The sequence below is a fragment of the Nannobrachium achirus genome, assembly GCF_963921795.1.
Source record: "Nannobrachium achirus genome assembly, chromosome: 4".
NCBI classification, from domain to species: domain Eukaryota; kingdom Metazoa; phylum Chordata; class Actinopteri; order Myctophiformes; family Myctophidae; genus Nannobrachium; species Nannobrachium achirus.
The window spans coordinates 63,628,225-63,644,924 of record NC_137813.1 but is presented as its reverse complement, the minus strand read 5'-3'; the positions used below and the strand labels follow the sequence as shown (position 1 = coordinate 63,644,924).

Genomic DNA, 16,700 nt, shown 5'->3' with positions numbered 1-16,700 from the left:
TAAGAAGCTGCAGGAAGTGACGTTACTGGTGTGTCCTTAGTATCTTCATGAAGGGAAGAGAACAATAACATGTAGCCTGCCCAGACGAATTAGGAGGAGCTCACAAAGGATAGAGACGCGTGCGTCATGCGTAAACGGGAAACTGAGGGAACCAAGCTTGCGGCATTACGCAGTAACCTAAATCGGGCATAGATTGGACCATGACGATCCTAATCCCATCGTTAGAAAGCTCTGGGGCTACAGAATCGATCCATCACAACCAAACATGACTCAAATATATAATTTTGTCGTCCAAGGGGTTGAAAGTACGAGTGGTCGGATAACAGTTATTGAACGTGTCTCGCTGTCTGTCATGTTAGTTTTCGTTGTAAGCTCACAGAAAGCAATTCCTAGTATGGAAATGAATCATGAAGGATATCTCTCATCAAATGAGGACTGGAGACGGGCATTTTTGGAGTTTTTGATGGAGTAACACCGTAAAAAGGAACTACAATTTGCGCAAAAGTGTTTTTCTGCAAACTTTTTCCGCTTACGTTTCCGACGCTGGAGAGATGAGTTTACATCCTATCGACTAAAGGTTGGTTGTCTAGCTTACGGGAAAGTGTTTCTATGAGAGATTGCATGTAAATTGTTCTTATATTTCTGGCGTTTGTAAATATTAGACACTATTTTTTAAGATATTATTTATTAGACTAATGTATGGATGGAACATACATTTGCAGCACATTATATATGCTATAGGCCCACTGTAGCTGAATCAACATCGGAATTGTGGTTTTATTAGGTCTCTATTGATTTATTGACTGGTGAAAAGTGGTATACGGCCATGGGGCTCAAGAGGTTAAATTGGTGCAGTGTACTGCATGCCCAATTTTCCACCTGTTTCCAGTCATATTCTAACTGTGGTCGCTTCAGGCCATAACAGACATCGTTTTGAATAATGTCAAACTTTGTAACACGACTGTCAATGCAAATAACCCTGCTGTGACAAATGAGGATTTAATTGCAATAAAGGGCAGATTTAGATTTAGATTTAGACTCCTCAATGATAGCTATGCAAGTGCACACACACACACACACACACACACACACACACACACACACACGCGCGCGCGCACACGCACACACGCACACACACACACACTCGCTAACCTGAGCTAACCTGCTTTCCCAAAAATGCCATGCGTGTGACAAAGACATCACATGCTTGTTTGAGTACATACCTGACGGCTTGAGACAAACTATATGAAGGCGTTTCCTTGTGTGTCAAAGCTCCACCCAGACGTTGCCAGATTCATATAAGACAATGAGATTTACCTTCAGATCAAACACAACTTCCAGTGAGGAGGACAGACTGACTTTCCACAGCTACAGGAGGGAATACTGACCCAGACCACTGGAACCTGCTGCTGACTCTGTCAGCTGAATGGACTTTAACAAGAACCACCATTCAACGTGCAAGTAAACTTCAGGGAACATTCTAGAGGAGGGAGTTTTACCACCACTGACTGATTTCCTGGCTTGAGCAGCGTATTTGAAGCTACACACTGAGACCAAATGGCTTCCAACGCATCTCGCCCAGAAGAGGATTATTCATGTCCTGTGTGTTGTGACATCTTTATAGATCCTGTTGTTCTGCCATGTAGCCACAGCTTCTGTAAAGCCTGTCTGCAGGAATGGTGGAGAGAGAAGGTAATAAAAGAATGTCCAGTTTGTAAAGAGAAACATTCGGTGGATCCACCCAGAAACCTGGCTCTGAAGAACGTGTGTGAGGCCTTCATTCAGGAGAGACATCAGAGAGCTTCAACTGGCTCTGGGGTTCTCTGCAGTCTGCATGATGATGAGAAATTCAAACTGTTCTGTCTGGAATGTAAACAGCCAGCATGTTTTGTGTGTCGAGATTCTGAAAAACACATCAACCACAGATTCAGACCCATCAATGAAGCTGCACCGGAACACAAGGAGAAAGTCCAGAAATTACTGAAACCTTTACAGGAGAAACTCAAGGTCTTTAATAAAGTTAAAACAAACTATGACCAAACAGCAGAACAGATTAAGGTCCGGGCCCGGCACACAGAGATGCAGATGAAGGAACAGTATAAGAAGATGCATCAGTTTCTACAAAAGGAAGAGGAGGCCAGGATCACTGCACTGAGGGAGGAAGAGCAGCAAAAGACTCAGATGATGAAGGAGAAGATTGAGGGTCTGAACAGAGACATATCAACCCTTTCAGACACAATCAGAGCCATAGAGGAGGATCTGAGAGCTGAACACATCTCATTCCTGCAGAACTACAAGACCACAGTGGAAAGAGTCCAGTTCACACTGCAGGACCCACAGCCGGTCTCAGGAGCACTGATAGACGAGACCAAACACCTGAAGAACCTGACCTTCAGAGTCTGGGACAAGATGAAGGACATTGTCTCCTACACTCCTGTCATTCTGGACCCCAACACTGCCTGTCCAGACCTCATCCTGTCTGATGATCTGACCAGTGTGAGACGTGGAGATGAACAGCAGCTTCCTGACAACCCAGAGAGGTTTGACTACTGGCACCGTGTCCTGGGTTCTGAGGGTTTTAACTCTGGGACTCACAGCTGGGATGTTGAGGTTGGAGACAATACAGGCTGGTGGCTGGGTGTGTCAGCAGAGTCTTCTCAGAGGAAGGGAAAGGGAGGGGGTCAATCCTGGTGCATATGGTTGTCTCAAGGTAAATTCATAGCATACTCCTCCTCATACTCCTCCTCACCAGGGTCACTCACTGATCTCTCAGTGAAGCAGAACCCCAAGAAGATCAGAGTCCAGCTGGACTGGAACAAAGGAAAGCTGTCCTTCTCTGATACTGATACTAACACACACATACACACCTTCACACACACCTTCACTGACACACTCTTTCCATTCATTCAAACTGGTCATACTGTCCCTCTGAAGATGTTACCATGGAAGATCAGTGTAACTCTGAAACCACATAGTTAGACATGATGATGATGATGATGATGATGATGATGATCATGATGATGTATTAACAATATTAGTAATAGTACAATTGCAAACAATAATGGTAATTAATATTAGGGGATTCATAGAAATGTAATTATCTCAGTAGTAAACATTGAGATACTTTAAAATGTATCATACTATTTTATGGTACTTTTATTCTTGCACTGTACTTTTTACTGTCTATTTCCTATTATCGAATCATTACATTGGAACAATCTCTTTATGCCATTATAAAGAATGACATGTTATAATATGATGGCTAGCAGAGGTCAGTATGTTAAATATTACATTAGTTTTATGAAACCACAACGGTTGAAGTAGACTATGACCCTGCAGTCACTTGAATCACTGTTAATAATAAGACCATAATAATAATAAGACCATAATAAAATATTAAAACAGTTAACTTGAATCTATTGTGGGTCTAAATATGTCACGTTGCTCTTTTGAAATGTTGCTCGACTAAACAATTATTTGTTTTTAACTGAATTGTTTAATATATTCAGTTGACACTTTTATTTCTTCCATAGGGTATCTGAGAGGTACATTCACATGAAACAGGAGAACATTTTACATTGATGAAGCATACAAAAATCGAATCCTAAAATATAAGGTCAAATCTTTGTTCATGATTTTAGGGGATAAAGATTTACCTCAAGAACAGATTAGTGCAGTATCACTTAAAAGGTAAACTGGTTCCCAAACAGTCGTTGGGACACATGTTTGGGTCGTGGACCAATTTGTATGGGTCGCGAGTAAATATATTATGTTCCATAATATGTTCCTACATGAAAAAATATATATAATTATTTCAAAAGATTTAAGAGAGTTGAAACAAGTAAAAACAATTCCAAGCTTTTCATCAAGTAAAAACAACTATTAAAAGCAGCATTTCAGTATTTAATATTTAATAAATAAAAAAGTCTAATAATTTCCATTAAAAAAATATAAACTCAATAGCTACAAAAAGAAAGGAAACTTGACTTCAGTCCATTATGTCTCCCCTTTAATAATACCAATTTGTAGTGTGTTTTATATAATTTTTAGCATTGATTTGTCAACGATTGGTTTCTTTACAAGGAGCTATATTTGGTAAGCATCGGGCATTCGTGGATTGAGCACCACAGCCAAACGTGTGGGTAGCAGGTTGCCAAAATGGCTTGCAATATAGGCCTACAGTTCTGCTGGAATTTACTCTCGTTTTGGGCTTCCCTGACACTGACCTTAAAATTAACTAAGTGTAAAAATAGCCAATATGTGCTGTTTTTTCTTTTTCTAATTCCTGTCGGAGAGTGCAATCATTCAATGAACCAAGCAACAAACGAGAACACCAAAAGAACGGTATTGCAGGCCTGCCAGGCCATTTTTGGAGGGGCGCTACCCACACGATTGGCTGTGTTGCTCATTCCACGAATGCCAGATCCTTACAATTTGATGTAAAGGTGACAAAACAACGATAACAATGATATCAAACACCATTTGGCATAATTAAAGGGGAGATATAATGGAATTTTTGGGTCTACCCACACATTTGGCTGTAGTGCTCATTCCACTAATGCCTGATGCTTACAAACTGTACCTCCTTGTAAAGGTCACAAATCAACAATAAAAATGATATAAAACACAATACAAATTGGTATTATTGAAGGGGAGATATGGACTGAAGTCAAGTTTCCTTTCTTTTTGTGCTGAGTTAATATAATGTTTAAGAAGCAGTGAAAATAGCAGATCTATAAGCTCACAGCGTGGCATGGCGTGAAGCGACACATTGTGAGCTTGTAGATCTGCTATTCATAACATCTAATTTCTCTTTTGGGCCTTGAGCTAAAAGCTTTGGGAACCACTGACTGACAGTAGAAACACTTCAAAACCCAATTCATCAATATAATTGTTGTCTTCTTACTGCACTTCGACTTTGGAGTCTGAAGAAGAGCTTTCTCCTCCAAACTCAGGAGGATGTCTATAAAAAACATTAAATGGAGCTACTGTGTGCAAATCTATTTCTTACAAAGTTCTAGTTTGGCTATTATTTCACATTAGGTCTATCAACTGTGGAACCAAATCAAACTAAATGTAATACTCCTATAATTCCAAGTGTTATTATTATTATTGTATTCTAGTTTGGTTGACTCAGTCCTGGTAAAACGCACGCACACACGTGACAAATATCAACAGAGTAAACATGGTTTAAGTGGTAAAAACTAGTATAAAATGTGTTCAAATATTCCCAGTCCTCAGCCTCACCCTGTGTGCTGTTGGCTCCCTCTAGTGTCAGTGAAGGTGTAGTGTTCTTGTTTTAGTAAGCTATACATGCAGCTCATACAACCTCTGTTCTACACAGCTACTGTAGGTCCCTTCTACACCATGTCATAAACAACATAGGGTTTCCCCGGGTTGCTCTTCTTGAAGTCAGCCACCGTGTCGGGTTGGTAAACACTGAAACTAATCCTCCACTCCTCATCAGCTGTCAACCTGAACGTACAAAGCACAAGGTTACCTCCTTCCCCCAATACTGTGTTATTATGTGTTAAGTCACTCATGAAATCATAGTAATACACACTCGATCCATACTGTAGCTGTAGTGTTCATTCAATAATGCTTTGCTTTATAATAAAATGGATGTAAAGTCAAATGCATTGTGACATTTGAAATCAAAAGTTAAAAACATTACCTGGATGCTCCATCCAGCAAGTTGGATGATTTGACTACGCTAATTTTTTTCTAGCGGCTCAGCTGAGAAAAGAGACAAAGAAATGTCACTCTCTTACTCATGTCTTACAAGCAGAAAACAATATCTCACTCACCCTCCCTCCCTCTCCATCTCTGCCTTTGATATCAGACATAACCATGTTGAGGCATAACATGGTGAGCGGGTGATTTGTGCAGACATGGTTTGGGCATAATATTCACATTTTGGGCCATAGAAAAGTAACTTAAGACCTGAGGCCGATTCTACAAAACCAGTAGTTGTCCCACTTTCAAGATTTTTCCAAAATGTCAGATGCACAAGCTCGCATCACGGCACAAAGTGACAGAATGAGCTTGTATAACTGCTATTTTTGAATAACCAACACAGCAAACCACCTGGTGACGGTGTAGTGCTGCTGACCCACTCTCATAATAGGAAAACGACAACTTTTGTTCATCGTAATCGTAATAGAGTCAAACTCTGTAATTTCTTTCCAACATGGGGTCAGAGTGTGGTCGTACCAGTCAGGGTGTAACATGTCTTTCTAACATGGAGTCAGAGTGTGGTCGTACCAGTCAGGGTGTAACATGTCTTTCTAACATGGAGTCAGAGTGTGGTCGTACCAGTCAGGGTGTAACATGTCTTTCTAACATGGGGTCAGAGTGTGGTCGTACCAGTCAGGGTGTAACATGTCTTTCTAACATGGAGTCAGAGTGTGGTCGTACCAGTCAGGGTGTAACATGTCTTTCTAACATGGAGTCAGAGTGTGGTCGTACCAGTCAGGGTGTAACATATCTTTCTAACATGGAGTCAGAGTGTGGTCGTACCAGTCGGGGTGTAACATGTCTTTCTAACATGGGTCAGAGTGTGGTCCTACCAGTCAGTAGAGTTCTCAACGGGCCTGAAAATTAAGGCCCGGCCCTAACTGGGCCCGAGTGGGCCGACCCGAAGCCCGGCCCGACCCTAACAATTATCATCATTTTCGGCCCGAAAACCCGAAAGCCAGAGAGAGAGAGAGAGAGAGAGAAAAAAAAACGTCGCCAGTAGGCAGCTGGCAGCGCCAGTGCCTCAAATTACAACAGTGAGAGAACGGACATATAATAGTTGGCGAAATGGCAACTTCACATGTTAAATTGTTCATGAAACATGCAAGGTTCTGCACAAAATGTGCTAACGTTAAATCCCTGTTGTTGTCAACAGTCAATCTCAATCATACAGCTCTCATCCTCCCTCTCCCTGCCGTTGTCGCTGCCTGCGTGATTTATGTTTCGTCCTTTCAACGGTCACGCATCAAACGCAGGCTCGGCAGATCTATAAACCCAAAACGTGTTCATCTGGCTTGCATTCTGGGCTTGCAGATCTGTTGTTTAGTGCGCGACACCACCTGATTGATCACCATGCTTAAACATATACAACTTAGGCACGTAATAAGCGGCGCGCTGCGGCTGTAAACCCTTTAATTGCGACCGTCGGGCAGTTTAGTATGAAAACCTCCACCGGCCGTCCGTCTGTCCGTCCGTCACACACGTCACACCTTTGCCCTGCTCAATGTATACGTGTAACGCCTGATACTGAGGTGATGTGTCACTGTGACATCACAGATACTGAGGTGATGTGTCACTGTGACATCACAGGTGAGATCGCAGTGATGTCAGATACTCAGAGCAGGGATCTCCATATTTAGGCATAAACAGGTGACATCACAGTGATGTCAGATACTCAGAGCAGGTATCTCCATATATGGGCATAAAATGGATTCTGTTAGGGATCTCCATACTGTATATGGGCATAAAAGGGATTAGTGATGTCAGATACTCAGAGCAGGGATCTCCATATATGGGCATAAAAGGGATTAGTGATGTCAGATACTCAGAGCAGGGATCTCCATATATGGGCATAAAAGGGATTCAGATGGAGATTCAACTTCAATGAGTAACAATGGCAAACTGTCAACTGCCCGTATGTCTTGATAATTGGTAAAACAAACTTTTGGCCTATTTGTGGCTTATCATCACATCCAACCATCTTAAGATACTCAGCTAGTGGGGAATGCTCTCTTCCCTGGTGAGAATTGCCCCTTTATATAGGGCTTGTTTGTGTATTGTATGACATCACGCCACATCATCAGCTGTGGACTCTGTGATGTCATCGTATCTCCATATATGGCCATCTCCGTATATGGAGATATAAGTCGTCCATGCCCAGGTATGGGCTGGTGAGGTCAGACTTTGTGTGATGGGTAGGTTATCTCCATATATGGAGATTCAACATTCCAGGTGTAACTATGGCTGCCCGTATGACGTGAGAGGTGGAGGCTGTGATATTTGTGGAGATAAGCGACCAACGGTCGCTTATCTCCCGATTAGGGAGTCTTACTGGTATAAATGCACACAGCAGCAGCAAAGGACACTTGATTAACCAGAAAGCATAATGGAATTAATAATATCTTACCAGCCGAGATGATCGTCTCTAAGGTAAGAGGATGTCAACGTATGGTGCTTTTAGGTTGGTCATGTTGATGTTGTTGTTAATACAATCCTCTTAAGTCCTTGTCAATAATATCCAGGTTGGTTCCGCTTTGAATGTACTTTTCTTGGATTTATAACTTATTACAAACTTGTAAAACTGCCTGCTGCCTTTTAATTTAACATGCAGCTCCAAACTTTCATCGTAGCCGCTCGATCACACAGAGCTAACGCTGACTCGCTGCCTGTGACAGACTTCCGTATATCCAAAGGTTTCGATTGTGACGTCATCACAACAACCAGACTGCTCTATGAGACTGATAGACTATACTTCCGTATGCGTCACCGATTATCCTTGGTCCATTGGTTAGGAACTTAGGCAGGTTTCAGTGCTGCGCTGAAGACAGGCAGACAGCGATATGCGCCTGTTCTCTGTTGCTTTAGTGACGGAGCCCGGAGCCCGGCCCGGCCCGACTAATTATTATAATTTTTGGGCCCCGGCTCGGCCCGATAACGTCGGGTCGGGTCGGGTAGGGTCGGGTTCGGGCCGAACTTGAGAACTCTAGTCTTTAACATGGGTCAGAGTGTGGTCCTACCAGTCGGGGTGTAACATGTCTTTCTAACATGGAGTCAGAGTGTGGTCGTACCAGTCGGGGTGTAACATTTCTTTCTAACATGGAGTCAGAGTGTGGTCGTACCAGGCAGGGTGTAACATATCTTTCTAACATGGAGTCAGAGTGTGGTCGTACCAGTCAGGGTGTAACATATCTTTCTAACATGGAGTCAGAGTGTGGTCGTACCAGGCAGGGTGTAACATATCTTTCTAACATGGAGTCAGAGTGTGGTCGTACCAGGCAGGGTGTAACATATCTTTCTAACATGGAGTCAGAGTGTGGTCGTACCAGGCAGGGTGTAACATTTCTTTCTAACATGGAGTCAGAGTGTGGTCGTACCAGTCGGGGTGTAACATGTCTTTCTAACATGGAGTCAGAGTGTGGTCGTACCAGTGGGGGTGTAACGGTTGGGGTCGTGTAAGGGAACGACGGAGCCCTCCCATAGGTGGGGGGGTCTGTTGCCGTGGCGACGGTGCCTCCTCCTCCCCTCCTGCAGCTGGTGGTACTCTGTCCAGTTGCTGCAGCGTCTCACCTCTCTGTCCTCGTTGACGTCCCGCCTGTACCTGTCCCTGTCCTCCTCCCTCCGCCGCTCCCCTGCAGACATCTTCATCTGTCAGGGACAGGAACGTAGAGGACAGTACTCATGATTCAATCTCAAGAAGACTGAAAATGTTTGCATGACCAAGTCCTAACGTGTGATTTGTTAAACAGCATGAAAGGAGCCCACTCACACACACTAGCCCTGATTCCTAAACAATTAACACAATATGTAGAATTATGTTTTTTATCGTTCTTTTAGCTGTTCCACATACATGCCAAACAGCAGGTGAAGAAATCACACATTGAGGCTTTAAACTTGCTTTGAAATGAAATATCCGAGACCATTACGATTTTACCAATGCTCTAATCTTAAAATAACCCAAAGTGTCTGAGCTTGTAGATGGGCTATTTCATAGCAACATGCAGCAACGTGCTTCCATTGAAGACATTCTGGCTTCGATGGAATCCAAATGACTGAAATCAGTCGTGTGGCGACTGAGAACTTGAATCCACACATCCATTTATATCTGTACTTTATTGAGCATTTGTATTGGTTTGACTTCCACTCTGCTGCGTTGCAAAGACAAATATATTGTACTTTTGATTCCAAAACTTTTCTAAGAAGGAAAAAAAGGGAAGGGTATTAGATTGATAGTAAAAATAAAATGTACTTTCTTTGTAATTTGTACTTTTGAATACTATTTTCATAAGTAAATACTCCAGTACTTTAACTCAAGAACAAATTTAACAGAGCAACTTTCACTTGTAGTCGAGTAATATTTGACCAGGAATATCTATACTTTGACTCTAGCACTGGGGTTCAGTCAGTACGAGGGTTCAGTACTTTGTCCATGACTGGTCCTCACCTGGCGCAGGTTCAGCCTGTGCAGCCAGGGGGCAACGTCGCAGCGGCCCACGGCCAGAGCCCCGGGCAACAGAGAAGGGTCCGGGGAGGCCAGCCTTGTGGAGGAGCTCCACCTGGAGCCCAGGTCTGGGAAGGGAATGGAGTGGAAGTCCCACCATGGAGAAGAGGAGCAGGAGGCCCTGGGCCTGGGGGGAGGCTCTGGTGCTCTGGTGGTCCCCGCTCTGTGGACGCTGACAGGGACGTGTCCCACCAACTCCTGCCCTCGCTGCAGGGACAGGACTGGCACCACAATTATAGTTATTATTTAATAATGTTATACTTGTATAAAAACAATTCAGAAATAGCAGATCTACAAGCTAAAAACGTGTCATGTTGGAACGCATTTTGAGACATCTTTTCATCTTCCATCTGAAGCTTCTGAATACAACCAATTATGACAATTATGCAAAACAATAATTGCTCCCAGGCTATTATGTGATGTAGTGAAAGGCCTACACTGGGGTCAGTTTGCTGCAGGTTCTGGGTCTCTGAGGTCTCAGGGGTTGGAGGGTCTGCAGCAGACTCTGGGGTCTTCTCATTCTTCTCATCTGTGTTGTCATGTTCACCCACCTCTGTTCTGTCACAGACGGATCTCTCATCAGCTTCTGTTTGGCTGAAAAAAGACACAAAAGGTTTAAGTCAGTAAGCACCTCTCTACTGGAGATACAGGAGTTCTATTTACATACAGTAGGCAATGGTTTTACATTAAATAATGTATAGGCCTACATAGATTTAAATACATGATAATGTTTAGAACGCGTTTTAATTATATATTGTTTTAGTGTTAGTTTGAGTTTCTTTCGTATAATACTTTTGGTTATTTTTCAGGTGCAGGATTCAAACAAGAGTCAGGGTAATTAAACCTATTGTGTAATAAATAAAATCAACAAAAAATAATATTTAAAATAATTATATTCGGTTACTGTTGTAGGGGTTGACACTAAGGTCTCAGAGGTACTTGCCCATCGGGCAAGTACAGGTCATGTTCTACTTGCCCTCAGGTCTTGGCCACTTGGAATCTCACGTCAAGCGGCATGCCTCATTGTGCGAACGTGAGGTGAATGGGGAAACAAGTCTTTAGCTATGAGTGTTTTTGACGGAGCTCACGTAGCAGCTAGCCAGCCACTCTGCCGCTGCAAACTTCACCTGCCCGACCATTTTATTTACCTGCCCCGGGCATTCGGACAACCATTAGTGTCAATCCCTGCTGTACCGTTTGCAAATTGTTAATCAAGTATTCATTCAATCAATTCACTACAACTCAGATTCTTCCTTTGGTTTGTTCTTTAGAAGTATCCTCGACCTCGACTGAAGACATTCTTACAATGGTTTAATGTTTTTACAAAAAGGTGTAACACATGATGAAAAAGATATTTCACTAGTAATGACTATTGCATTATAAAGCCTTTGTTTCCACCCTATCTTTGTTTCTTCAATTCATCACTTTAAAAACAACTGAATGAATTACTGAATAATTGTGATGCATTTTAGTCACAATAAGGCTGAGTCATCATACACAAACATTGAACACAGCAAAGGCCTTGTACTCTCTACAACCAAGACCTGTGGACAGCCTGCCCCCTAGTGACTTCATTGTGTCACAGAATTACTTGCTAAATGGATACAAAGGAAAATGGTTACATCTCACCATACATCCCTCTTCAAAGAGCACCCCAGTTTTCAGTTGGATATAATCACGACGCACACAGCGCTCCTTAATCTCTTACTCAAGTCACTGAAGACTTTCCTGTGACTTGAAGTCACAGGAATGTCTCTACTAATCAACCAGCAGAGATCAGGCTTTTCACGTGATATTGAGAACTGAACATTCTAATGTACATTTAACAATGCCTAGCCCTAGTGGACACTGGTCAATATATAGACTGGGAGAATTGCAGGGTTCTATCTAGAGTTTACAACACATGTCCATGGGGGAGGAAAATAAAGTCTTGGTCATAACAAACTGACTGATTAATATACTATGAGGGGAAAGCCTTATCTGTTGTTATATTGATGTCGATTCAGAAACACACACACACACACACACACACACACACACACACACACACACACACACACACACACACACACACACACACACACACACACACACACACACACTGTATTTGACACTCACACATTCCATCAGGTACAGAGCCTCTTCTGGGAGCAGATATTGTTTCCCGTTGGCAGAGTAACCCATCGTCTGCCAAAACTTTCCCTGTGTGGATTAGATTAAAAAAAGCAGTAATTATCAATGTGCATCTGACAGAACGTATGTGATGAATGGGTAATAGAGGAAGGAGGTTGTGTTCTCCCATCATGGTGTGGTGATGCACTCACAGCAGGAGACTGCAGTTCCACCCTTCTCTCCCTAGGAATCCACACAGCTTTCACCAGGTTACCTCTGGAACGCAGAGAAAAGCATTCAGAGCTCGTCCGATATATCACTTTGGTCAACATATCAGCCATTATTTGATTTCTTTAATTGGTTTTCTAGGACAGGGGTTTTCAGAGTGGGTGACGGGGCACCCTGGGGTGCCGTGACGGCAGTCCAGGGGTGCCGCAAGATAATTTGGATAATATTTGGAAATTATTTGGACACTTGAAAAAATATTATCTCAACCTTTTCCTCGCAACATAATCACTAAAATATCGTCGCTGTTGGGCAGAAACCCTGTATCTCCAAGTTTCAAATGTGTACGTCTTTTGGTAAAGCAAAGCCCTGCTTCATCATACAAGACTGTCGCACAAAACTACTGAAAACAGCCGATCTACAAGCACACAACGCCTTGTATGTAGATCTGCTGTTTTCACTAGTTTAGTGCATTTTATAGATGATAAATACAAAACTAACGGTTTTGGACATATAAGGTTTCCACCCGACAACGATGATATGCTATAAATATAAGGTGCTGGGAGTGAAAATTATAATGTAGGGGTGCCTCGGATTAAAACAAATATTTATGGGGTGCCCTGAGACAAAAAGGTTTGGGAACCCCTGCTCTAGGACTCTCCAAAATCAGGATCAGATCCCGAAATCTGGCACATCTAGACAGTGATAGATTGATAGTATTGACATTGGTTCTCAGTTAATAAGGTATGTTTGTTAATGGCAGTGGTACGGCCACTTGTACATGCATTTTTCAAATAAAAGCATGAATATATTAATCTATTATTTTAATAGCATAGTATTGAATGCACAATAACATGGTATGTTTATACACATGAAACACAAAAATATACAATACTAGACCTTACCCGTTCAAAGATATGTGCTCCAAAATATGTGCAGAGTGTGGGTTGTGGGGAAAGTTACTGTAACTGGTGCCTGCGTGAGAATATGTGGGAGCATCATAATGTAAGGAGCAGCCCATGGAAGAGTGATTTATGATGGATACAAATAATTTAACAGCAAAAGTAGGTGAATAGAAGTATGGGGATGTATGCGCTTGCTCCACATAGTTTTTTCCATACCCGTTGGAAGATGAGACACACATCAAATGCACCCGGTGAATGCCCCGTGCGTGAGTGACCCGTGCATGCCTGCAACCCACATGCATATGAGAGAGAGAGAGAGAGAGAGAGAGAGAGAGAGAGAGAGAGAGAGAGAGGGAGAGACTATGCACATTCCAAACTGCGAGAGAGGGGGGGGGTGTGTGTGTGTGTGTGTGTGTGTGTGTGTGTGTGTGTGTGTGTGTGTGTGTGTGTGTGTGTGTGTGTGTGTGTGTGTGTGTGTGTGTGTGTGTGTGTGGGGCTACAGATCCTATGGCCTGGAGTAACGGACCGTAACCCTGACAACCGGCTGTAGAGTTGAACAGAAGTGGTGAAGAAATGCTAATAAATAGCTTGAATTTGGGATAAATGACATTCAGGCTCCGTCACCGTCTGTATGCTAATGGCCAATGCCATGTGAAAGTTGGGATCAGTTGCTGAAGCGAGTGAATAGATAAAGGTGGAAATGCATTGTGTGACTGACCTACTGACTGACCTACTGACTGACCTACTGACCTCTCTAATTATATGTTAGATATGTTGAGCCCCACCCCCACCCTAGGTAGTGGGTCCCTGCTACATCTCCCCATCAGTTTGGGTGTCCCTGGCCTGAAAATGTTGAAGAGACTTTCTTTCTTTCTTTCTTTCTTTCTTTCTTTCTTTCTTTCTTTCTTTCTTTCCTTCTTTTTTTCTTTCTCTCATATTTAAAATATTGATTTCTAGTCAATAGAGAAACTATTTTAGATGTCTTGTCAACCTTTTTAAGTTACATCATGGCAAGGTGACTACACAACCCAAACCTCTATCAACAGGTTATTGCCCTGTATGGTGCTGTTTGTGCAACAGGAAAGTAAAAAAAACAAAAAAACAATAACACATATTTCAAAAAAAGCCAGCAAGAGCCAAGCGGCTGTCTCTCTGATAAATGACTACATAATGATGTGCATTGATAGTACTGTAAGGCCACTAGCATAAGTTACTGTACGTACAAAGATGGGCGTGTGCTTGATTTTTATAAACAGATTGCTGTGCAGAGGACAGTGTTACTTGAGGACAGGAGAGAAAAAGTAAAGTTAAAGTTGGGTTATAGTTTTAAAGTTACAATCAAAAGTCATGTAACTGTTTAGTTAATGCATAGAGATGTGATGTGATAAGATTGACAATCAAATGTCATGACTCTTACAGTATCCTCAACAGATCAGGTGTTGAAAGAAATGTAAACCTTTTTGAAATAAAACAACTCAGTTGAGAGGCATATTTCTGCTGGCATGTGACTTTATTTGTAGGATATTATATTTTGTTTCATGTACACCAAATGTACATTCTCAATTTAAAGCTGGAAAAACTGAAGTTACCTTTTCTATGTAACTTTACATACTAGGGGTAAAAATGTATCTTGATCAAATTACTGCCATGGTGAGTTACTTGTAACTATGCAAATTACACTTTCAAAGTATCTTCCCCAACACTGCTGTGCACACCTCATTGCCCAAACTGCACATAATTCAGAGCACATATCTTCGAACGGACAAGGACTAGTTCAACTTTATTTTAAGGGTTAATTCCTGCCGGGGACGCTGTTAGGGCTGTGGGTGTGTTCTCTCCTCCGTGTCATCAGTGTCATCAATGCCCTAGAGAGAGAGAGAGAGAGAGAGAGAGAGAGAGAGAGAGAGAGAGAGAGAGAGAGAGACCATGCACATTCCTAACTGTGGGAAAGAGGGGTGTGTGTGTGTGTGTGTGTGTGTGTGTGTGTGTGTGTGTGTGTGTGTGTGTGTGTGTGTGTGTGTGTGTGTGTGTGTGTGTGTGTGTGTGTGTGTGTGGGGCTACAGATCCCATGGCCTGGAGGAACGGACCGTAACCCTGACAACAGGCTGTAGAGTTGAACAGTGGTGAAGAAACGCTAATAAATAGCGTGAATTTGGGAAAAATTACATTCGGCTCCGTCACCGTCTGTATAATGCTAATGATCAATGCCATGTGAAAGTTCGGATCAGTTGCTGACTGACCTACTTATATGTTAGATATGTTGTAGCCCCATCCCCACCCTAGGTAGGGGGTCCCTGCTACATCTCCCCATCAGTTTGGGGGTCCCTGCCTGAAAATGTTGAAGAGCCTTTCTTTCTTTCTTTCTTTCTTTCTTTCTTTCTTTCTTTCTTTCTGTCTTTCTTTCTTTCTTTCTTTCTCTCATATTTAAAACATTGATTTCTAGTCAATATAGAGAAACTATTTTAGATGTCTTGTCCACCTTTGAAGTTACATCATGGCAAGGTGACTACACAACCAGGTTCTTGCCCTGTATGGTGCTGTTTGTGCAACAGGAAAGTAAAAAAAAAAAACAACAAAACATATTTCAAAAAAAGTTGATAAATGACTACATAATGATGTGCATTGATAGTACTGTAAGGCCACTAGCATAAGTTACTGTACATACGTGTGCTTGATTTTTATGAACAGATTGCTGTGCAGAGGACAGTGTTACTTGAGGACAGGAGAGATCAAGTTCTACTAGTTAAAATATTTTTTTGGTTTGGCAATGGAACTGTTGTCAGTGCAGACACGGACATAAAAAGTGATGATGAGTGATTAGATAATGAAGGCCATGGTATTGTTTAAAGGAATGCAGTGTCATAACTGGTTTGATGCTGCATTCTGATAGTCAGCAGGCATTTGAGACAGAGAGAGAGAGAGGAGAGAGAGAGAGAGAGAGAGAGAGAGAGAGAGAGAGAGAGAGAGATAGAGAGAGAGAGAGAGAGAGAGAGGTCAAGTTAAAGTTAGGTTATAGTTTTAAAGTTACAATCAAAAGTCATGTAACTGTTTAGTTACTGTAATAGAGATGCATAGATATGTGATGTGATAAGATTGACCATCAAATGTCATGACTCTCTTTAGGAACACAGGTGTTGAAAAAAATGTAAACCTTTTTGAAATAAAACAACTCAGTTGAGAGGCATATTTCTGCTGGCATGTGACTTTATTTGTAGGATATTATA

The 16,700-nt window shown here is 42.1% G+C and overlaps 1 protein-coding gene across 1 annotated transcript; it reads left to right on the top strand.

Annotated features, from left to right (window-relative positions):
- Nucleotides 1-1,557: 1,557 nt before the first annotated feature.
- On the top strand, nucleotides 1,558-2,979 carry LOC308283088 (nuclear factor 7, ovary-like; the record flags this gene model as incomplete). The annotated part of the gene is made up of 1 exon (XM_080723475.1): nucleotides 1,558-2,979. The coding sequence occupies one exon, from the start codon at nucleotides 1,558-1,560 to the stop codon at nucleotides 2,977-2,979; it is 1,422 nt and encodes a 473-aa protein (XP_080579601.1).
- Nucleotides 2,980-16,700: the final 13,721 nt, after the last annotated feature.